General features: G+C 42.3%; 2 protein-coding genes across 2 annotated transcripts in view; one reads left to right on the top strand and one right to left on the bottom strand.

The window, feature by feature from the left end:
* Window positions 1–25,579, bottom strand: part of LOC132397415 (spondin-1-like) — a 327,855-nt gene that overhangs the window by 75,391 nt on the left and 226,885 nt on the right. The window lies entirely within an intron of this gene.
* Window positions 640–1,595, top strand: LOC132396454 (general transcription factor II-I repeat domain-containing protein 2-like). Its single transcript, XM_059973998.1, has 2 exons — window positions 640–1,383; window positions 1,469–1,595. Exon 1 carries the CDS (start codon window positions 777–779, stop codon window positions 1,377–1,379), a length of 603 nt encoding a protein of 200 aa, XP_059829981.1. The 5' UTR covers window positions 640–776; the 3' UTR covers window positions 1,380–1,383; window positions 1,469–1,595.

Raw genomic sequence — 25,579 nt, 5'->3', positions numbered from 1 at the left:
CAGCGACTTATCTAACTTAATAACTTTCAAAGGTTCCAGCACATCCTCTTTCTTAATGAAACTCAAGTGTTTCAGTCCACTGTAAGTCATCCCCATAATTGCCAAGGTCCTTTTCACTGGTGAATACTGAAGCAAAGTATTCATTAAGTACCTCCACTACCTCCTCCAACTCCATGCACATGTTTCCACTATCGCACCTGATTGGTCCTATTCTCACATGGCTCATACTCTCGCTCTTCACGTATCTGTAGAATGCCTTGGGGCGGGGGTCGGCAACCTGCGGCTCTCGAGCCATTTGTGGCTCTTTCACCTCTGTGCTGCGGCTCCCTGTGGCTTTGGGAAATAATTGGTCAGTATTTAATTAAAATGTATTTTATGTTAGTTTGTTAGCTTTTGAAATGTAATTATGGTGATCTTGTACAACCTAAGTGTAGCGACACATTTCCTGCCACATCCGAAACGGCTCACAATTAGCCAGCATTCCGGCTAAGGGAGATAGCCTACGGGGGTTTGTGAGTACGCGTCTTTTGCAGCATCTGCGTCCATGGGGGCTGGGTTGAGGGAGGCTTAAAAGCAAGGCTGTTTAGTTCGAATAAAGCTATCTTTGACTGCAGTTTACTGACACCGCTACAACGTGTTTTTATCGCTGGCTGTCCAGACGGAAGGTGCTGAAACGCTTTGTCGCGTGTCTGGAAGAAGTGAAAACTTTCCTGGGCAGCAAAGGGCTCACCTTTCCTGAGCTGGAACAGCCAGAGTGGCTGGAAAAGCTACACTTCATGGTAGACATGACAGCGCACCTGAACACGCTGAACACAGCTCTTCAGGGGAAAGGACGTACAGCCCTGCACATGTTGGAGGATGTTTTGGCATTCGAGCGCAAGTTGACAGTGCTTGCCAGAGATTTACAGAAAGGCACTTTGTCTCACTTCCCCAATTTGAGAGAGTTCAAACAAGGTCACGACATGATAATTTCGGAGTATTTACATTCTGCAATCATCGCAATGCAAATATCGTTTGGGAAACGCTTCTGTGAGTTCAGAGAGGAAAAAAACACATTATCCTTCCCACTCACTCCCTTAAGCATCGATCCTTCCCTACTGAATACGACTGCATTGGCAGGTGTGAGTCAACCTGATCTTGAGATGGAACTGGCCGACATAGCCGACAAAGACATATGGGTGTCCAAGTTTAGACGCTTGACAGCAGACCTTGAAGATGTTGCCCGTCAGAAGGCCGTTCTTGCTCAGAAACACAAATGGAGTGATATTGAAAACCTCACAGATGACAGCTTGCGATCCTGTGTAAAGATGAAGGTGACATCATACAGCCCTGATGTGCAGACGCTGTGCGCTGAGGTCCAGGAGCAGAAATCCCATTAACCAAGTATGATAAATATTTTAATTGCCTATTATTTTACGTATATTCATATTTTTTCATTGTTCAGTGAAATAGTCCTTTCATTTTTCAGGATGACAGCTGGCTGACGTTATTTTTGGTTTGCTGCTGGCGGAAAATTTAAGTTCGGCGTTTTTCATAAATACAAGAAGGACTCAAATAGACATTGAATATTTTACTTAAAAGTAACTTTCAACCCAACGTCTTTTATTCGGAGTTCAAAATGTTTTTGTTGCATGCAGAAATGTAATTTCGTTTTCTCTGCAGGAGTTCATCAATTTCATAAATGCAACACATTATAGTTTGTTTATACATAGCATAAAGGCAAAAAAAACGTTGTATGCAGTGTTATTTCATTTTAAATGTCAAACGGGTTTTGCGGCTCCCAGTGTTTTCTTTTCTGTGGGAAACGGGTCCAAGTGGCTCTTTCAGTGGTAAAGGTTGCTGACCCCTGCCTTGGGGTTTTCCTCAATCCTTCTCACCAAGGCCTTCTCATGGCCCCTTCTATGTCTCCTAATTTCTTTCTTCAGATCCTTCCTGGCAATCTTGTAATTTTCTAGAACTCCTATCAGTATCTAGTTACTTGAACCTTTCGTAAGCTTTTCTTTTCTTCTTAACTAGATTTTCCACATCCTTTGTACACCATGGTTCTTTCACCCTACCATCCGTTTCCTGTCTCAGTGGAACATACCTGTGCAGAATGCCATGCAAATAGTCCTTGAACATTCACCATATTTCTGCCGTGCATCTGCTCCCAATTTATGCTCCCAAGTTCCTGCCTAATAGCATCATATTTCCCTCTACCCCAATTAATTATTTTTCCACATTGTCTGCTCCTATCCCTCTCCAGTGCTATAGTAAAAGAGATAAAGTTGTGGTCACTACCTCCAAAATGCTGTCCCACCGAGAAACCTGACATCTGACCAGGTTCATTTCCCATTACCAGATCAAGAACAGCCTCCCCTCTGGTTGACTTATCTACATATTGTGTCAGGAGTCCTTCCTGAACACACCAAACAAACTCTACCCCATCCAAACCCCTTGCTCTAAGGAGATGCCAGTCAATATTAGGAAAATTAAAATCACCCATTACAACTCTATTATATTGTTGCACCATTCCAAAATCTACCTCCCTATCTGCTCCTCGATGTCCCTGTTACTATTGGGAGCTCTATATAACACCCAGTAGAGTTATTGTCCCCTTCCTGTCTCTGATTTCCACCCACAATGACTCAGTAGACAATCCCTCCATGACTTCCTCCTTTTCTGCAGCCATGGTACTATCCCTGATTAACAATGCCACTCCCCTCTCTTTTGCCTCACTCGACGTCTTTTTTAAAACATCTAAAGTCCAGCACTCTCAGCAGTCATTTCTGACCCTGAGACATTGAAGTCTCTGTAGTGGCCACAAAGTCATAGTTCCATGTATTGATCTACGCTCTAAGTTCATCTGCCTTGTTCCAAAGAGTAAAGACTGAACTTGCTCAACCGTTTCTCATAGCACATTGTTTAAGGATTGTAGATAGTGCTTTTGCTTCTAACCTTTCCTTTATTAAAAAAAGGAGAATGGACAGCTGAGAATTTAAATTCAAATTTTCATTAATTGTTTATTGAAAGTTTTGGAAAATAAATCTCCATTGTTGTCTTTTATCCTGCTTTGAATGAGATTTTTCTGAGCTGGGGAGGTTGGATTTATTTTTTTAATTTCAGATATTATCTTCTAAGCTGCTTTTAACCTTTCAGGCAGTATGCTATTGCTAATCCCTAGATTATGTGTGTAAATTCAGCTCCCAAATAAAATGTCAAATTGATGGAGTTGTTGCAGGGGAATTGTGCAGATATGACAGAGGATAAAGCCAGGCAATTGCACAAGTGGGATGGGGGTGAGACAACCATCCGAAAGTTTCCGGAACTTAAGCTTCACACACCTCACTGAATAACCATGAGACCATAAGATATAGGAGGAGAATTGAGCCATTTGACCCATCAAGTCTATTAACATCTTTGTCTAGGAGGAGAACAGGGAAGCCCATGATCGATGGGTCCTGGGTTAAAGGCCCGAAGATCCATGATCGGCAACGCCTGGGCATCAATACGCAGAGGTCTGTGGTTTGGAAGACAAAGCAGATGGTCCAGAGCTTTGTGGATCTGGAGGTAGAGACCCAAAGGACAAAAGCTGAGAGTCCAAGGCCCAGGACTGGAGCTTGGAGGCCTGACGCTGGTGAGTCTGAGAGTCCCAGGACCGAGGACTGGAGGCCTGCCTGTGTGTGAATGGGTGGGTGGAATGGCAGGAAAGGGGCTTGTTTTACTCTTGTTGTGTTTTATTGTTCTCCTGAACATTGTGGCAATACTATGTTGGTACTGGAATAGGAAGCAGTATTTGGGATCTACCCACAGTGTATTCTTAGGTGAGCTGGTTATGAACAGAAATACACATTTTACTGTATACTTCCATGTATGTGTGATAAATAAATCTGAATGGGAATGTGGAATTCACATCCAAAGTCGAGCACGTATAAGCAGACCATTGTACTGTTACACAGAAGACATCTGAATAGTGCTTTTTCCCAAAGAGGTGCCAACAGACAGAGTCATAGAGGTATGCGGAACAGTCCCAGCCTGTCCAGTCACTCCTAAAACCTCAACCAGTCCAGTCCTGGTAACATCCTTGTAAATACCTTCCTTGCAATGCATTCTTTGGGCTCGTACAGGGCACCAGAGAGCGTTGGGCGCCAAGGTTTTTAGCACACCTGAATTGCCTTATTGTTGTTTAATGACAGTTTTAATTGTTTAAAGTTTCTTGTCCTTTTCTCGAGTGACTTGTACTTGTAATGCGGTCTCCTGGTGCTTTCTGTTTAAGCTTGTTAATTTTATTTTGGTAGGCTCAAGGAATCCCTGTTACTTGTTTTATTTAAGTGGATGCCCGATTAGTGCTAATTGCAGGGTCCTTGTTCTGAGAATGAATCATCTCACTTGGTTGTTGGAATTCCTATTGATAACCTCTTGCTTTTGTCTCTACATGGGAGTCTGTTGGTCCTTCGCACCAGGGTTCAGTCATTTGCCAGTGCTCACTGTGATATTTCAGCACCCTTTAGAGCTTAATAACATCCTTCCTACAGCTGGGTGATCAGCAATGCATACAGAATTCCACGTGTAGTAAGATACTGTTCCAGCTCCTGTACATTATGCACTAAATCAGTTATAACATCAGTAAATGTTTGCTAAAGTCACGACAATTGGAGCAGGAAAATGTTATCTTTATGGAATTATTCCCACTTAACAACTGCTCACAGTAACAGCCCACCACACATTGTACCAGTGACACTTGGCTTGCACTTTCTGTATTGCTGATGAATATTGGTGGCTCGGGTTCAGGAGTTTGATGCTGGCCGAGCTTGGTAATTAGCTTGCAGATGTTTCATCAGCAGTCGAGGTGACATCCTCAGTGCGCAGTTATTGGCGTTTCTTTCTGGGAGTGCTCGTGTTTATATAGTCCCCATTCACTTGCCTCAGTCCTGATTGGCTACCCCTTCAGTTGACCTTTGAATTCTATTGGCTCACATTTTTTTGGCTGTTGGGGGTTCATAGATGGTGTCTATTTCAATACGCTTGTTTACTGAGTTATCAGAAGAGAACCACGGTCCCAAAAATTCTCGAGCTGGCTCGTGTTTGCCTTGGCAGTGTTCCAATTAAAGTGGTGACCTTCTCGGTCTTCATCTAGAGAGTCAAAGAAATGCAAACCAATGGAATTGAAAAGTCAACCGAAGGGATAGCCAATCAGGACTGAGGCAAGTGAACTGGGGGGGAGGGGGGGATAAACACAAGCACTCCCAGAAAGAAACTCCAACAACTGTACACTGAGGATGTCACCTTGACTGGTGATCAAACATCACTGCAACATCAAACTTTCCATATTGCAGTCCACTCTGTCACACCTGGAGTCTGAAAATGTTTTAGGAAAAAGCTTTTTCTCCTCTGCTGTCAAGATTTCTGAATGGGCATGAATCCAGGGACACTATGATTGAACTATTTATTTGGATGTTTAAATACCCTGTTAATACCCTTTACATTGATGGCACAGCAGTGGAAAATGTGAGCATTTTCAAACTGCTGAGACTGGACATCTCATACAAACTCTCATGGTACCAGGAGACATCCTACACATTGAGGAGAGCCCACCAATGTCTCTACTTTCTGGAGAGGCTGGAGAGAGCTGGACTTTGCACATCCATGCTCGCATCACTCTGCAGATGCATGGCAGAGAGCATCCGAACATCACTGCCTGATATTGAAACTGCATTGCAGTGGACAGGAAGGCTGCACAACGGGTAGCTAAAATGCCCAGCGCATCACCAGCACCAGCCTATCTGCAACCAACAACGTTTATACAGAAAGGTGCTGGAAAAAGGACAATGAGATTGTGAAGGATCCCACCCTCTTCCATCAGGGAAGGGGCTACGGAGCATGCATGCCAGGACCACCAGACTCAAAAACAGTTACTTTCCCCAAGCAGTAAGGCTGATCAACACCTCCACCCACTAACCCACCTTGCCACACCCCCAACCACCACTACTTTATAGTTTCCTGTCAGTCACTCTATGTACAGGTACTCCTGTGCCTAGAGTCACTTTATGGACATGCAATCAATCCATGTACATCAGCTAATCTTATTACTATTTATGTTTATTATGTTTTATCATTGTATGCTTAATCTTATTGTAGATTTTCTTGTGGCTCATCGAATCCAGAGTAACAATTATTTTGTTCATCCTTTACACTTGTGTATAAGAATTGACATTAATTGACATTAAATAATCTTGAATACTGAATGTTTATGTAATGCACTGTACTGCTGCCGCAGAAAAAGAGAGTTCTTGACACATGTCAGTGATAATACACCTGACTCTGATTCTGATCAGGGATGAGAGAGATTGTCATTCCCTCAGACAGTGGGAAATGCAGACAGTCAGTGGACGGGAGACTGGACTGGACTGGACTGTGTTCACAACTCTCTGCTTTTGCTGGTGGTCTTGACAAAAGCAGAGGCTGTACCAAGGTGTGATCCATCCGAACAGGATGCTTCCAATGCTATTACGCTTTCAAGGCTCGAGGCGGCATTCTGTGTGTTTAATGTCACTGAAGCATCATTAATAAATAGCAATGCATGCACTAGTGTGGAGTTGTTCGTAATGTCAGAATATTAATATTATTTAAACGGAGATAAACTACAGAATGTTCCAACACCTGAGGCCCTGACGGTAAAACAGCAAACAAATACAGCAGGAAATCAGGAAGGTTAATGGTAGGTTGGCCAGGTTTTAAAGTGGATTGATTATTAATCTCAATGAGTTACTAAAGTTCAAAGTAAATGTATTATAAAAATACATATATATTCCCATATACAACTCTGAGATTCATTTTCCTGTGGGCATACTCAATAAACCCAGAAAATAATAACCATAACAGAATCAGTGAAAGACTGCACTCAACAGGGCAGACAAACAAACAACCATATGCGGAAGAAAGCTAAACAAAAGAAAAAGAAATGAATAATGATAATAATAATAATAAATAAACAATAAATATCAAGAAAATGAACAGGGTCTTTTAAGAGACTTTTGGATAGGTACATGGAGCTTAGAAAAATAAAGGGCTATGGGTAACCCGAGTAAGGACATGTTCGGCACTGCTTTGTGGGCCGGAGGGCCTGTATTGAGCTGTAGGTTTTCTATGTTTCTACATGAGATAAAGAGTTCTTGAAAATGAGTCCATAGGCTGTGGGAACATTTCAGTGATGGTGCAGTGAATTTGAGTGAAGTTATCCTCTTTGATTTAAGAGCCTGATGGTTGAGGGGTAAAACTGATCCTGAAGCTGGTGGTGTGAGTCCTGAGTCTCCTCTACCTTCTTCCTGATGGCAACCGCAAAAAGAGATCCTGGCCCGGGTGGTAGGGGGATGCTGCTTTTCTACAACAATGTTTTGTGTAGATGTGCTCAGTGGTGGGGAAGGCTTTACCCATAAAGCACTGGGCTGTATCTACTACTTTTCAGAGAATTTTCCATTCAAGGGTTTTGGTGTTTCCATACCAGGCTCTGATGTAACCCATCAGGATACTCTCCATTTGACATTTATAGAAGCTTGTCAATGTTTTAGATGTCATGCTGAATCTTCATAAGCTCTTAAGGAAGTTAAGCCATGCTTGCTTTCTTTGCAATTGCACTTATGTACTGGGACCAAGACAGGTCCTCCGAAAGGATATTTAAAGTTGCTTCTTCTTAAGGTGATCTCCCCAATTGGGGCAGAAGACACCAACAGCAGCTCACCAGAGTACTCTCTCCTAGGCCAGTCTTTCAAACTGTCCCCAGTTATAGCCCATCTTACATCCCCCAGATGAAGATTCTTCCTTTTCTAGGGATGAGGTATTCAGAGCTTCTGATGGTGTTTCTGTAGCTCGGGGTTTTTACCAGATGGGGTTGCTAGCCTCATGTCCAACCATCCTCCTTTCATAGCCGGGCTTGGGACTGTCTGTTGTGGAGTTGATATCTATTGTAGTGCAAATCAAATATTGCATACTGTTAGGTGCTTGTACATTCTCTCTGTGACGAGCTGAGTTTCCTCCAGGTGCTCCAATCTTCTCCTACGTTCCAAAGACATACTGGTTAGGGTTAATGAGTTGTGAGCATGCTTGTTAGTGCCAGAAGCAAGGCGACAATTGCAGCTGCCTCTAGCACATCCTTGGATTGTGTTAGTCATTGACACAAATGACCCATTTCACTGTATGTTTTGGTGCAAATGTGACAAATAAATCTAATCTTTAACATCTAATCTTATTTAGGGACAGACTGGAGACCATTCAAAGATTCACTGTGATGACACCCAGTATGTAAGGATTGTAGTAAGAAGAAATGCTCAACAAAGGATAATCTATTCATTGAAGTTGATCAGCAAGAGTTACTTTCCTACAACTAACAGATTGTTAACCTGACCAGCCCCACCTTAACACTACCCCAGCAGCAAAACGCTACAGACCAACTCTTGGACTTGTTCTAGTTGTGTTTTTGCACGGATATCTTGTTTTGCATGGTGGTTTTCAGAATCTCAATCAAGCTCACTCTCACTGATATGTACTGTGAAATTTGCTGCTTTGTGGCTGCAGTACAATGAAGAACTGGAATTATCCAGTCTTTTTCTTCACTGTCTTGCATAGTTTATATTCTGTGTGTTGTCTGAGTCGTTGTGCCTGTGATATCACTGTAAGAAAGCTTTTCATTGTACCTGGACATTTTACTCATGATAATAAACAGCAGTCGACACAGCCACGTTAAACCTAGAGAGTTCCAAGGGGAATTGGCAGGGTGAATGCTGGGGAGATATTTCATTGTGTAAGAAGTTTTTACGTTCTCCACATGACCGTGTGTAGATTTCCTACAGATGTTCTGGTTTCCTCCCAAGTTCCAAAGACACACAGTTTAGTAGGTTAATTGGTTACATGGGTGTAATTGGGCAGCACAAGCTCGTTGGGCCAGAATGACCTGTTACCCTGCTGCATTAATAAACCAATTCCAATGAAGACACCAAGGAAGTACAAAGAGAAAACAGAATGCAAAATATAGTTTTACAGGTACAGAGAAAATACAAGGTCCATTGATGAGGTGGACTGAGAGAACAACAGTTCATCGTTATCCTGTGACAGTGGGACAGAAGCTTTCCTTGATCCTGGGGATCCTGGTGCTCTCTGGCCCTTGGCCCTTCTGCCCATGGAGGGGGAGTGACCCTTGATTATGTTAGGCAAAAAGTATTGTAGATGAAGTCCCTGGAGGGGAGGCCAGCTTGTGTGATGGACTGGGCTGTGTCCACATTTCTCTGCAGTTTCTTGCAGTCACAGGCAGAGCTGTTGCCGTACCAATCTGTGATGCATCGTAATCAGCTGTTTTTCTGTTAAAGAAGAATTTTTCTTCATCTATGAATCTTTGGAATTCTTTCTTAGAGAACTATGGAGCAGGAGCCGCTGAACCTACCCAACATTGAGAATGATTAGTGGATTAATAGGTCATGATGACCAAGCAAGAAATTACAATTAAAATTGAGATCAGATCAACGATAATTTTATTGGACAGCAGATCAGACTAGAGAAGCAGAATGGTGCACCTCTGCCCTGGTTTCTAACACTGTTTTGCTTTTAACCAAAGCTGAGCTAACACAGCAGTCTGACTAAAATTGAATTTGCCACATCAGCAAATTGTGGGCTCCCTGCTGACAGCAAAGGTATACACTGCACTATTTTAACGTTACTTTGATACAGTCCCCATCCATCTCTTTCTCAGAAAAGCGTGTTAATTCTCCCAGAAGACAATGTGACAGATGTGGCCAATTGCAAGGCTTTGAAACCCTCTCTGTGTTAGCATCCTTCCGATTAGAAAACGGCACTATAAATTGTTAATAATACGACAGACCGCAACGTGGTGCCTTTATCCAGCTGACTCCTCAGTATTTGCTGTCCCATCATTAGATACTACTGATTACAGGCAGAGTCTTTAGTCTGGGGAACTTTCCTTTGCAGTCTGAATGCAATGCTTCCATTTGCCAACCACTGAATAAATCTGTTTTCACTAACCATTACCTGTTTAGTCGAATTGCTTCAGAAAGCAAGTCAGAAAGATCCGTCTCAGCAGGAAACTCACAGCTCGGTGCAACAACTGGTCTGGCTGAGACCCTTCGACCATCAGGCTCCTGAACCAGTGTCCATAACTTCACTCACCTCAACATCAAAGTGATTCCACAACCTATGGACTCGCTTTCAAGGCGTCAAAAACTCATGCTCTCGGTATTATTATTTACTTATTCTTTTGTATTTGCACAGTTTGCTTTCTGTTGCACATTGATTATTCATCAGTCATTGTGTGTAGGTTTTCATTAGGTCTATCGTACTTTGTTCTACTGTGAATGTCTGCAAGAAAATGAATCTCAGGGTCGTATATGAAGATGTATAAATTTATTAGATAATAAATTTACTTTGAAACTGCAGAGAGTCATGGATGCAGGAAAGTCCATCACACAAACCAGCCTCCTTTTCACATGCTTTGTCTACACTTCTTTGGGAAAGCAGTCATCATAATTAAAGAACCTCTCACCCAGGACAAGTCCTCCTCTGCCCCCTGCTATTGGCCAGACAAAATAAAAGCCTGAAAGCAAATCAGATTATGGGGAGAAGAGGGGAGAATGCAGTTGAGAGGGATAATAAATCAACCATGATCGAATAGAGGAACAGACTTCATGGGCCAAATGGCCTAATTCTGCTCCTATTTCTTATAGTCTGAAGTATGTACTACCAGGCTTAAGGACAGCTGCTACCTTGCTGTTATCAGACTCCCGAACAGACCTCTCAAATGCTAGAAGATGAACTCTTCACCTATTGCCTCCCAGCTTCATCATCCCTCACCTATCCATCCACCTCCCTCCTCACATGGTCTCACCTATCATCTTGTAGTTTGTACTCCTCCCCCTCCCTCATCTTCTTATTTTGGTTCTTCCTCCTTCCACTCCAATCTTGATGAAGGGCGTCAGCCCAAAACATTGACTGTTCTGCTCTTTATTTCTCTCCATAGATGCTGCCCGACCTGCTGAGTTCCTCCAGCACATTCTGCTAGTCAAGATTTTCTCTTGTCATAGACTTTGACATTTATAAACCTACATTTTCTCTGTAATTATAGTACAATATTCTGCATTTTGATTTCATTTTACTAATCAAGGACGCTCTACTTTAGTATTAGCGAAGCGATTGGCACAACTGTATTACAGCTCATGGTGTTGAAGCTTGGGGTTCAATCCCAGCATCCTCTGTAAGCAAGTTTGCAAATGTGTATGGGTTTCCTCCAGGTGCTTCGGTGTCCTCCCACAGTCCAATGATGTACCGATTAATTGGTCATTGCAAATTGTCCTGTGATTAGGCCGGCTTTAAATTGATGGGTTGCTAGGCAGCACAGCTCAAACAATTCCTCATTGTTTTGTTAAATAAATAAATTAACTTAAAAGAAAAAAAAATTTAAAATGAATAGGACTAGATAATAACTTCATCAACCCTGGATGCTTTCAGTGTGTCCACTAAACAATGCACTGTAATCCCACAAAAGGAGGCTCTAATATGAGAGAAAAATATTAAAAATTAAAGAGTATCAACAAAAGCTGCTGGAAATAGTCTGCGGTGCCTTCTGAACAGCAGATTATGTCTAAGGTTTGCTGTTTTTGCTTTAGATTTCCAGCATCTGCAGCTTTTTTTCTGATCTTCAAAAATTAATAAGTCTTAGTTTCTGGATTTGAAGGAGGAATAGAAACCACCTGTGGATTTTACTTGTTCCACCATCTTCTCTCTGCACACAAGACCGGGAGACCACAAGATATAGGAGCAGAATTAGGCCACTCCACCTATTCCATCTGTTCCGCCATTTCGTCATGGCTGATCCATTTTCCTTCTCAGCCCCTGTCTCCTGCTTTCTCCCCATATCCCTTCGTGCCCTGATTAATCAAGAATCTATCAAGCTCTGCCATAAATATACCCAAAGGCTTGTCCACCACAGACGCCTGTTGCAACGAATTCCACAGATTCACCACTCTCTGGCTAAAAAATTCTTCCTCACCTCCTTTCTAAAAGGACGCCCCTCTGTTCTGAGGCTATATCCTCTTGGTCTTAGGCTCCCCCACCATAGGAAACATCCTCTTAACATCCACTCTTTCGAGACCTTTCAACATTCGATAGTTTCAATGAGGTCACCCCACATTCTTCTGAATTCCAATGAGTAGAGACCCAGAGCCATTAAACTCATTTCATATGGCATCTATGCAACCAGTCCTGAAACCTGCCGAGAGTTTTGCACTTCTCCATTTTGATCTCTGAAACATCCCTCATCAGTCTAACAATATCTTCATAACTACCTGGATGCAACACGGTTTGGTTTGGAAACACCAGTGCCCTTGAACAGAAAATCCTACAGACTTCGTAGTCCAGGCCAGGGGTGAAGCCCTCCCCACCACTGAGCAAATCTACCTACATGGAGCGTTGTCACAGGAAGGCAACATCGATCACCAGGGACCCCCACCATCAGCTCTCTTCTCATTGCTGCCATCAGCAAGAACGTACAGGAGCCCCAGGACTCACACCATCAGATTCAGGAGCAGCTATTACCCCTCAACCATCAAGCTCCTGAATCGGTGGAGATAATTTCACTCAACTTTACTCACACCATCACTGAACTGTTCCCACAATCTATAGACTCACTTTCAATGATATTTCCTCTCATGATCTCGATATTTATTACTTGTTTACTGATTATTAATGTTTTGATTTGTTTCTTTGTATTTACTGTGAGTGCCCAAAAGAAAAAATAAATCTCAGGGTTTATATGGTGGCATATATGTACTTGGAGAATAAATTTATTTTGAACTTTGATAAGGTGAATGGTACCCTCATCCTTTGAAATTCCTTTCCCTATCTGCTGGTTGAGTGGTGTCACAACAACAACATTGAACTCAAAGTCAGCGAGACCGCGGAATTGATTATGGAGCTGAGGAACAGTGAATCTGGAGAACATGCACCAGACCTCATTGAGGGTTGAGCAGTGGAAAGGGTGAGCGGCTTCATGCTCCATCTCAGAGAATCTACCTTAGGACCAACATGTTGGTGCAATTATGAAGAAGGCATGCAAGGCAACCATATTTCATTCAGAGTTAGAGGAGACTTGATACGTCACCAAAGACTCTAACAAATTCCTAGAAATATGTTGTGAAGAGCATTCTGACTGGTCGCATCACCATCTGTTAAGGCGAAGGTCATTGCACAGGATCAGCCAGAGCTGTAGGTGGTTGTCTAGAACCCCTCCCGTCCCACAGTCTCTTTGATCTCCAACCATCAGGCATAAGGCACAGCAGTATAAGAACAAGGACTGTTAGGCTGGGAGCAGTCTCTTCCCCAGGCTGTGTGTCCTCTGAACACTTTGCTACCACCCAGCATCTATGACAGCGCCAGTAGCAGTAATATAGCTGCATACTTAACTGCAGTTGTATCTGCTCTTTGTCTCAATTTGTACATCAACAGAATATTTTTTCTTATCTGTTAATATTATTTTATGTGCTGCTTGTGATATATGTATTCTGTTTCGCATCTTGGTCCAGAGGAACATTGGCACATTTATCTGTATACTTATGTACAACTGAGTGACAATAAACTTGAACTTGAAAACTCACCCAACACGATCATGGTCACTAGCCTCCCTGTCAAGAACATCTTCAAAAACCATTGTCTCAAGAAGGCGGCATCTATCTTGAAGGACCCTCACCATTCAATACATGCCACCTTTTTGTTTTTGCCATCAGGGAGGAGGTGCAGGAGCCTGAAGACACACACTCAATGTTTTAGGAGCAATTTTTTCCCTTCTGCCATCAGACTTCTGAAAGGTCAAAGAACCCATGAACCCTACTTCACTATTTTGTTCTCTTTTTGCACCACTCATTTTTACACTATTTCTTACTGTAACTTACAGTAATTTTTTTATGTATTCCACTGTACTGCTGCTACAAAACAACAAATCTCATGACATACGTAGGAGATAAACTTGATATTTTGGTGCTGATTCTGACTACAGAAAGACCTGCCACTGCTTGAAAGGAACTCGTACATTCTCCCTCTGACCACTGGGGTTTCCTCCAGGTGCTCTGGTTTCTGCCCACAGTCCAGAGATGTTGGTAGATAAATTGGTGATTGTAAATTGTACCGTGATTAGGCTGGAACTAAATTGGGAGATTGCTGGGCTGCTTAGCTCAAGTGTCAGAAGGGCCAATTGCATGCTTTATGTTAATAAATAAAGAGATATTGGATCTATTCTAGGGATGGGGGAGGCAGATACACTAGGGACATTTAAAGGAGAGGCACATGGATGAAAGAAAAATGGAGGGCTCTGTGGGATGGAAGGGTTAGATTGATCTTGGCGTAGGTCAAAAGGTCAGCACCATATTGTGGGCCAAAAGGCCTGTACTGTGCTGTTATGTTCTATATTCTAAACTGAGGATAGCCAGCACCATTTTTTCCAAGGCAGCAATAGTAACAGCAGTGGATATTGTATTTATGTGATTGGAGGACAGTATAGCGGGGATGTCAGAGACAGTGGCAAGTTCTTGAACCTCACTGCCAGGTGAGGTTGCAGAGGCAGATACTTCAGGGACATTTAGATAGGTGGATGCAAGAAAAATGGAGGGTTATGTAGGAGGGAAGGGTTAGATTGATCTTGCAGTAGGTTAGAAAGTTGGCACAACATGATGTTTCAAAGGACCCATACCATACTAAACTGTTCTATATTCTATGTTAAATATTTTGCCACCCTTCAGATTCTCAAATTGTTCAGGTTGTGAACAGCTAGAACATAGAACATAGGTTACAGGGTTGTTCAGAGTAGAACCCATTGGTAATCTGGGAACGACTTGTACACTGAAACAAAGAAACATTCACCCTGCCAATTCCCTTTGGAACTTTCCAGGCTTCAACATGGTCAAGTCTCGACTCCTGTTTATTATCACGAGCAAAAGGTCCAGGTGCGATGAAAAGCTTTCTTACAACAACATCACAGGCACATGGACTCAGACAACACACAGAATATAAATCACGCAAGGCAGTGAAGAAAAAGTCTGAAGAATTCTAGTTCTTCATTGTACTGCTGCCACAAAAAAACAAATTTCACAGTGACAGTAAAACTGATTCTGATAAAAACACAGAGCAAAACAAGACCACAGTGAAAAACACAATTAGAGCAGGCCCAAGAGGTGGTCTGTAGTGTAATTATACAAGACAGTACACTGAAACTTGGATCATTTCAATGTTTTAGAAACAACGTTGAAATGGTGCAGTTATAAATTCCAGAGAGGTGATTAATAACCGCTTGGGTCCAAATTGGCTCCCTGCTTCACACACAAAGGAAACAAGCACTTGATCGGTTAACAACTTTTCCAAAAACTGTATCACAAAACCCAGTTATTCCTTTAACTTGTACAACACAATTACTGCTTCATTGGACCACTTTCATTAATGATAGAAAGAAATGAAACAGATGGTAAAGTTGCTTTAAACTATTTTAAAACTTGAAAATAATCATCCATATTCATGCTTCTTAATATATTTGTGTGACACTTCTCTTTCTTGCAACTGGATGAAGTCTTGCAAGCAACTAACAAACTGCATTCCTGTTATTTAATATACACTCAATGGCCACTTTGTACACTCACAGCTGCACATCTGCTCGTTAATGCAAATATCTAATCAGCCAATCACGGTGGCAGCAACTCAATGCATAAAAGCATGCCAACATGGTCAAGAGGTTCAGTTGTTGCTCAGGTTAAACATCAAACTGGGGAAGAAATGCAGTCTAAGTGACTTTGACAGTGGAATGATTGTGGATACTAGATGGGGTGGGGGGGTGGGATGGGTATCTCAAAAACTGCTGATCTCCTGGGATTTTCACACACAGCAGTCTATAGAATTTACAGAGAATGTTGCGGTAAACAAAACAGACACATCCATTGAGCGGTAGTTCTGCAAGCAAAAATGCATTGTTAAAGAGAGAGGTTGGAGGAGAATGGCCTGACTGGTTCGAGCTAACGGGAAGGCTAAAGTAATGCAAATAACCACACATTACAACAGTGGTGTACAGAAGAGCATCACTGAATGCACAGTACATCAAACCTTGACGTGGATGGGCTCAGCAGCAAAAGATTATGAAGATATGGTCAGTTTGGTACAAAATGTGGTCACTGATTATACATCTGTGCAATACTTCTCTCCTCTATCTTCTTACTGGGATAACGACTTGGAAACAACAAACAAGCAAACAGCTGGAGGAACTCAGCAGTTCAGCAGCACCTGTAGAAGGAGTTGGACAGTTGACATTTTGGGTAGAGACCCTGATATGGACTCTAAGAAGAGAGTGGAGTTAGCCAATATAAAGAGGATGGGGAAAGGGTGGATCTAAGTGAGGGGATTGATAGACAGATTTAGGAGTGGTGAGTGGGAATAGCAACAGGAGCTGTGAGGAGCGGGGTTACAGATGGGGGGGCAACAGTGGGAACAGAGGCTGGATGGTGACAAGTAGATCTAGGTGAGGAGGAATGTTAGGTAGATGGAGGAGGGAAGAGGGGCTGTTTAGTCAAGGGAATAAAGGGCTGCAGATGTTGGAATCTGATAGAAGATGAAGGCGGAGCATGGAATCAAATATGTCCCATAGGGACGGCAGATAGGAACAGTGGGTGGGGGCAGAGAAGCCAGTGGGAGGAGTTTGTAGTTAAAGCTTGAGGACTCATAATTGAATTCTCAAATGTGAAGTAATTCACTAGTTCATCGTCATCTTATTCTTCCTGTCAACCACCTATGAGCCTCGCTTAGTTCTCCTCTTCTAATCAGCACAGCCCAGCCTGAACATATTATATCCCACAGTCTTGCAGTTAACAACACAAATTCAGACAATGAAACATAATGTGCCTCCTATTGCTACGTAAATCTATTATGTCTCATTCTACCAGAGATACTCTCTTAGTTTCAAACCAGCTCCATCATGATCATTAGCCTCCCCAGCTTCAAGGACATCTTCAAAGTTCGATGCCTCAAAAAGGGCAGCATCCATCATTAAGAACCCTCATCACCCAGGACATGCCCTCTTCTCATTGCTACCATTGGTGAGGAGATACAGGAGCATGAAGATACACTCTCAATGTTTAAGAAACAGCTTCTTTCCCTCTGCCATCAGATTATACAATACCTACATAATTTATATCTACATCTATATCTGGGCATTACAGTAGCATACTGGTTAGCATGATGCTAATACAGCTCAGGGCTTGGACTTCAGTAACCTCTGTAAGCTAGTTTTTATGTTCCTTCCCATGTGTGTGTGGGTTTCCTTCGAGTGCTCTGGTTTCCTCTCACAGTCCTAAGTTCAACCAGTTAGTATCTTAATTGGTCATTGTAAATTGTCCTGTGATTAGGCCAGGGTTAAGTCTGTGAGTTGCCGGGTGGCATTAAATTAAATAAATAAATAACATTAAAATAACATTTTCCTTCAATCTGCAATGTATCTATTATTGTAATTAATAGTACATTTACAGCACTGTTCCAAACTCGGAGGTACATATATATAGCTAGGGTGCGTAAGACCTTTGCACAGTACTGTATTTGTCAATGTGGAGCAGAGAATGAGTTTGTAAATCTGGCAGCAACAAAGGATGTTGGGAGTGGTGAGGGTGGAGTGTCATGAGAGGGGGTTGAGTACTGTCGTAATTTCATGTATTGTACTATACTGCTACTGTAAAAAAATCAAATTTCATGACAGACAAATACTGAGCAAAAGTCTTAGGCGCCCCAGTTATGATGATAAATACTTTATTGATCCAAAAGGAAAATACAGTGTGATAGTAGCATTATAAGTGCACAGATATACAAATTTTAGAAGAGAAGTAAGAAAGAATAGCAAATAAGTTACCTCAAACAGTTTAACAGGAGGGGTCATCACTTCCCCGGCTATAGGTTGACTCATTATAGAGCCTAATGGCCGAGGGTAAGAATGACCTTATATAGCCCAATTTGGAGCAGCATAGTTATCTTAGTCTATCACTAAGAGTGCTCCTCTGTTCAGCCAAGGTGGCATGCAGAGTGTGAGAAACATTGTCCATAATTGCCAGGATTTTCTGTCGGAACCTTTGTTCTACCACAGCCTCCAACACGTCCAGTTTGAGTCTTATAACAGAGCCAGCCTTATATAAACAACACACAAAAAATGCTGGAGGAACTCAGCAGGTCAGGCAGCATCTATGGAAAAGAGTACAGTCGATGTTTCGAACCGAGACCCTTCAGCCTTATAAATGCTGCCTTATAAGGACTTCAGCCTTATAAATGCCTCTCTCTCTATAAACTGTATATACCTAAGACTTTTGCATGGTATTATATGTCTTGCATTGTACTGCCACCAGAAAAACAAATTTCACAATATATATCAGTGATAATAAACCTGATGCTGATTCGATTCATATCATCCACCTTCTGCAGATTAATTTGTTTTCTCTCTTTCCCAGTATTGAGGAAACATCTCAGACCTGAAACATTGACTGTTTCCCCCTCAGCAGATGCTGCCTGACCTGCCCAATATTACTAGAATATCCTGTTTTTTTTATCTCTGATTTCTAATATCTGCAACTTCTTCTTTATTTCCTTCTTTCTATCTCCAACAGAAATTAACGATGTTTGGAAGTAATTTGAAATAGTTTTAATTTCAGTGCAGATACGACAGGACTAAGAACACCGCAAAGGTACACAAAACCAACAGGATAACTTCAGTTCAATATGTGGCTTCCCAGTATTCTCATATATAGATTCTATTTATAAGCTGCAAGCCGGTGCGCAATGTGACCTTACAATGTTGGTAACAGCCCATCCTGCAGACAAACAAGCTCGCCTTCTTTGAGAGCTGCCTTGCAACAAAGTTTCCAGAAGCTTTATTTCTGTTTTTCAGAAATAACTGTCAGTGAAGATCATTGATAAGAAGGGTACTTTCAGCTCCTTGTTATCACCATCCATCTCAATGAGATGAGAATTGCCTGCCTCAATTATTGCACCACTTCCCTACAGGAGAAAGTAATTACAGATCAAAAAAACAATGTACCGTTGGAGGAACACTGCAAGCTCTAGATCTGAAATCCCATCTGCACTGCACTTTCTACACAATCCTTCCAGGTGACACAACACTTAACCTGCAGGTCTGTCTAGATCGTCGAATGATTCCGGTGGTCCTGAAGTGGCCTCCTCGACATCGTTAAGACCTGACATAGGCTGGGGGTCCGCTTTGTCGAGCACCTTCACTCCACCAGGATTTCCTGGTGGCCTACCATTTTAACTCTAATCCCTATTCCCATTCCGACATGTCGGTCCATGGTCTCCTCTGCTAGCAAGATGAGGCCACACTCAGGGTGGAGGAGCAACATCTCATATTCCATCTAGGTAGACTCCAATCTGATGGCACAAACATCGATTTCTTTAACTTATGGTAATTTTTCCCTCATTCCCCTTCTCTCTATTTCCATTTTCTAGTCTGGCTCTGATCTTACCCCTCCTTACCTGCCCATCACCTGTCCTTGGTACCCTTCCTCCTTCTCTTTCTCCCGTGGCCCACTCTCATCTCCTATCAGATTCATTCTTCTCCCGCCCTTTGCCTTTTCAACCCATCACCTCCCAGCTTCTTACTGCATCCCTCCTCCCCCTCCACCTACTTTCCTCCTCACTGAATTTCATCTAACAGTTGCCACCTTGCCCTCCTTCCCCTTTTCCCACTTGTGACTGAGTTTCTTAAATGCCCCTAATGTACCTGCCTCTGCCACCACACCTGGCAGAGTGTTCCACACACCCACCACTCTTTAAAAGTATTTACCTCTAACATTCCTTGTACTTTCCTCCAATCACCTTAAAATTATGCACCCTAGTATTTGCGATTTCCACCCTTGGAAAAAGCCTTTGGCTGTCCACTCAGTTTTCTATATCTTGTACACCTCTATTAATTACCTCTCATCCTTCTTCACGTCAAAGAGTGAAGCCCTAGCTCATTCGACCCGTCCTAATAAAACATGCTCTCTGTTCCATGCAACATTCCTGGCAAACCTCTTCTGCACCCTCTCTGAAACTTCCACATCCTTCCTATAATGAAGCAGCCAATACCCCAGATGTAGTCTAACCAAGGTTTGATAGAGCTACGACGTGACCTTGCAGCTCTCGAACTCAATCCCCTGAATAATAAAGGACAACGCACTGGAAGGGGGTGTTTTATAACTCTAAGTCTGGAAACAGTTGCAAAATTGCTGATGGCTGCTAGCATGCAGTTTAAAGCTGTTTTCCAAGAAGTCATTACTTTTCTCTCAGTAAACCATCTGTCATCTACATATCTACTTAAAGCATTTTCCTCCAGTGAGTCCAAGATTATCCAGCAGTCAAAAGGCCCCCATTCTCTGCTTTATCTGATCTCTTTCCTCTTTTATCACCCTAAAAGGACAAGAGATAGCTCTTTGGTGGAAAAGGTGTCTCTTATCTGTCATTCATGTAGTGATGTACACTCTACTCACACAAGACTGCACGGCCAAACACCCGAATAAACACATTGTCAAGTTCGCTGATGACATGACTGTGGTGGGGCTCATCACCAACAAGACAGCTCGAGACCCGGTACCAGGCAGATAACCTCTTCCTTAATGTCAACAAGACAAAGGAGATGATTTAACCACAAGAAAGCCTGCAGATGCTGGAATTCCAATGCAGCACACACAGAACGCTGGAGGAGCTCAGCAGGTCAGCAGCATCTATGGAAGTGAATAAACAGTCAATGTTTCAGTTCAAGATCCTTCATTATGACTGAAATGGAAGAGGAGAAATGCCGGAATAAAAAGGATGAAGGAGAGGAAGGAGGATAGAAGGTGATAGGTGAAGCCTGGTGGGTAGAAAGATAAAGGGGGGAGAGGAAGGAATCTGATTGAAGAGGAGAAAGGACCATAGGAGAAAAGGAAGGAGGGGACACAGGAGGAGGAGGACTCATAGCACTCCCACCCTTCTTTATACCGCAGCACAGAAGTGGAAATGGTGAGCAGTTTCAAACTCTTGGGAGAGCTCATCTCGTAAAACTTTTCAAGGTCTCAGGACATATGCTTCACAATCAGAAAAGCTCACAGCATTTATATTTATTGTGATTTTTAAAATTATTATTGTGTTCTTTATCTTATTGTGTTCTATTTGTGCTGAAGTAACAAGTATTTTGCTTTCCTTTACACGTGTGAACTGGAAATGAGATTAAGCAATCTTGAATCTTGCATCTTGAAGTTTCTGCTAATTTGCAGTCCCTTCACCACAGCTGTGGTCTGACCTCTTGTGATGACCTTACAATGAGTCCCAGCGGCAAACATTCTTGGAGCTATTACCCAACATCTTTCTTAGTAGCCTGCTTATAATGGCCAGCTCTTGCAATGTCCACAAGCTCTTAAAGAGGTGTGCAGAATACACAGTTATTTAGCAATTCAGCCTCAAGAAGTTGGAGGGGCTTTGGGACTCTGCATGCCTCTGCACTCTCAGGCAAGAATTTTTCATTCACTTATTTAACTGCTGTTCTGTCAGAATTGAGAACAAATATATCAATGACAGCAGGAAATAGCAAGTAACAAGATTATTTAGATTGATTATTGTTAAAGTGATCTATTTATCAATCAAATTGCAAAGTTAAGCAAATGTTGGCACAGAAACAAGCTTTTTAGTCCAGGATTTTGGCAGCACACCACACTCCTCCATCTCTGCTATCAAAGCCAATTACCATAGCCTTCCATCCCCATTCAAAAGTTTCAAAGTACATTTATTATCAAAGCACGTTTACAGAATCAATTCTGAGATTTGTCCTCCCGCTGGCAGCCTCAAAACAAAGGAACATCATGGTACCCATTTAAAGAAAGCACCAAACAACCATACGCAAAAAGAAGATCAAATCGTGTAAAGAGCAAAAAAGCGAGGCAAGAACACACAGAATATTAAACATCAAACCATTGAGTCCCCAAAACGGTCCAGGAGTGACAACCACTGAGTCAGTTTAGTTTAATGTCATGTCATTGACTGCAGGCCTCAGCCACAGATTCAGTTCTGCCCCAAAGTGCCTTGATCAGATTGCATAAGTACCGGTAACAAGAATTCGGTAACCAGAAACACATGGAACGTGAATCGCAGAATCTTCCAAACAACCAAGTCCACCATCGTGGTTCAGTGTTAAACATCAAACCCCAAAGTCCCCTGAGAAAGAGTCCCACGGCCAAGAGTCACACCACTGAGGTTATTGAACCTGCACCTTCCTGCAGCAGCAAGCAAATGTCACTGGTCACCCGCTCGGCTTCCATTCTCACCCTTTTGATTTCAAACTCACTCGACACTCTAATCGACGAGGTGTAATGGAGGCAACCATGGGTTGGCGTTCCACACACTTTGCCAATTCCCCAGAGCTAGCTAAAGCGCCGGATCGCACAGTTCACCCAAATATACATTATCAAAACACAAATTACAGGCTGCACCCGATCACAGTTAAGGAGGAGAAGCATATTTAAAAGAAGAAGTACAAGTAGAAGTAATTTTGTGAGCTGCTTACAGGATACCGCCATCAGCCGTGTTGGTTGCTGGCACCATCTTAAATAAATCTTAAATAAGCAATAAATATCAAGAACATGAGATGAAGAGTCCTTAAAAGTGAGTCCATTAGTCATGGGAACATTTCAGTGTTGAGGCAAGTGAATTTGAGTGAAGTTGTCACCTCTGGTTAAAGGTGAAGTTATCGCCTCTGTTCCTAAACTTGGTTGTGTGAGTCCTGAGGCTCCAGTACCTTCTTCTTGATGGTAACAGTAGGAAAAGAGCATGATCTGGATAGTGGGGATTCTTGATGAGCGATTCTGTTTCCCTGCAACAACTCTTCATGTAGATGGGCTCAGTGGTGGGGAGGGCTTTACCCGTGATGGGACTGGGTCATATTCACTACTTTTTGAAAGATTTTCTGTTCAAGGGTATTGGTGTTTCCATACCAAGCCATGATACAACCAGTCTCCACCAAAGTTTGTCAGAGGTTTTAGTTGTGCCTCTCACGCTATCTGCCAGGGATGCAGCTGCGATTCACTGCTGCATGCACGCATTTCATCCATCACGGATATCTTCAAACGGCAATGCCTCAAGAACACTGTTTCCTCCAAGCTGAGCAGGTGCGCGGCTGCACAGTTACAGAAAGGCTCCCTCGCACATAGCTTTTGTTGCCGTGCAACTGGAATTTTCTTTTCTATAATGTTTTATTAAAGTGGTGCACAGTTCTCAGGGTGTGTAAGACTTTTCTGCTCAGAAAAATGGTTGGTCTGCATACTTATAAAAAGAATTAGAGGGAACATTGCTCAGGAAGGTGATATCGATCAGTAAGGACCTGGGATATATCCTCTTCTCATTGCTACCATCACGGAGGAGGTACAGGAGCTTCAAGGAACACATTCAATGTTTTAGGATCAGTTTCTTCCCCCTGCCATCATATTTCTGACTGGGCTATGAACCTATGAACACTACCTCACTTTCTCCTCTTTGTGCACTGCTTTTTTAACTTTTGATAAAGCACCCTAAACAACATATCCTCTCCATGGAATGTGTGGGATTTCCCTGGATGTTCCAATTTTCTCCCACACTCCAAAAACATGCTGGTTAGGTGAATTGTCCCGTGATTAGGTCAGGATTAATCAAGTTTGTTGGGGGTTGCTGGGGCAGTATGTCTCAAAGGGCCAAAAGGGCCTACTCTGCGCTGTATCGCTAAATAAATTAATAAATAAACACATACACTGAATAAATTAATAAATTCAGTGAAATGCTGAGCATGCGAAAGACCTGGGTTTAGCTCCCAGATGAATTCTTTGTCATGGCTAATACCAGAGGGCATATTTTAAGGAGATTGGAGGGCAGTATAGAAGGATGTCAAATGTCACATTTGAGTGGTGGATGAATGGAATGCACTTCCAGGTGTAGTGGTAGAGGCAGATACATTGAGGGCATTTAAGAAAGATAGGCATGAGGTTGATAGAAAATGGAGGGCTAATGTAGGAAGGGAGGGTTAGATTGATCTTAGAGTAGATTAAAAGGTCGCACAATGACAGACAGACATACTTTACTGATCCCAAGGGAAATTAGGTTTCGTTACAGCCGCAACAACCAAGAATAGTGAAGAAATATAGCAATATAAAACCATAAATAATTAAGTAATAAGTTAATCATGCCAAGTGGAAATCAGCCTATTGGCACAGTGTGTCTGACACTCCGTGGGAGGAGTTTGATGGCCTCAGGTAGGAATGTCATGGGCCAAATGGCCTGTACTGTGCTGCACTGTATGAACAAGAAAGACCAAAATTAGAACCAAAAAACTAAAGTTCATCAAAAAGATGTCACTGCATCACGGGTCGAAGGGCCTGTACTCTGCAGTAATGTTCATTGTTATATTTAATATTTATATTTGATGATACAGCACGATGTAGGCCCTTCCAGTTCTACATGATGCACCATCCCAGTAACTCCCGTCAAGCCCAATTTAACCCTGACCTAATCACAAGGTAATTTACAGTGAACAATTAACCTATCATGTACGTCTTTGGACTGTGAGTGGGAAGACACAGTCTAACTTTGTATTTACTTTAAGCGAAGCGTGCACATTTCATGGGGTAGTGTAATGATGTAAACAATTCACATAATTACAGTTATAACCTGTAATTAATTATTTAAATGTGCAAGAATGCTTAATCAACCAATATATATATACATGTACTCAAATAGTACTGAAATACTCTGTAATCAACAGAAATCAGAGCACCCAGGGAAAACCCACACATTCTATGGTAAAGGTGTATTACCTCCTTACAGAACAGAGCCAGAATTAAACCCTGAACTCTGAGACGCCTCTAGCTGTAATAGCATTGTGCTAACTGCTGTGCTACCATGTTCCATATCCTATAGGGTTCACAGGTTTTCATACAGAGCATCGAACCGTAGCTCTGTCAACATTCTCTTCACTCATTTGTTCAAAGTTCTACTGCCGGCATTTATTGTCCATTGCTAATTAGCCTGATGAGAGGGTAGTTACGAGTGACCCACGTTGTTAGATCAGTAGCCAAGCAAGGACAGCACATTCCTTTGTCTGGAGGACGTCAGTGAAACCAATGGCTTTTTAATAACTATTCAGTAATTTCATGGTTGCTACTGCTGACACAACGATCATTCCAGATTTATTCATTTACAGGAATGCACATTCCCCAGATGCCCTGATGGGATTTGAACTCAACTGTCTGGATGAACGGTTCAGGCCTCCGAATTTTGGCACAGCAGTTCACCCACCCAAACTCCCAGGCCCTAGACACTGTTCTGAAGAGAAGTACTATATGTTACAACTGTCTCTGAGAGAAGAAAAAGAAATTCACAGGGGGAATAAGAAATTGCTACTTTAAGGGTTTCGTTCATTAATTAGTATATAGAACAGGACATCAGAAGACAGGGCCTTTGGCCCACAAAGTTGAGCTGATCTCATTTAATTAGTAATAAAATACTCAACTAATCACTTCTGCCTACATAATTTCCTTACCTC

This window comes from Hypanus sabinus, chromosome 7 (assembly GCF_030144855.1).
Source record: "Hypanus sabinus isolate sHypSab1 chromosome 7, sHypSab1.hap1, whole genome shotgun sequence".
In the NCBI taxonomy this organism is placed as follows: Eukaryota; Metazoa; Chordata; class Chondrichthyes; order Myliobatiformes; family Dasyatidae; genus Hypanus; species Hypanus sabinus.
This window is presented reverse-complemented; position numbering and strand designations above follow the sequence as displayed.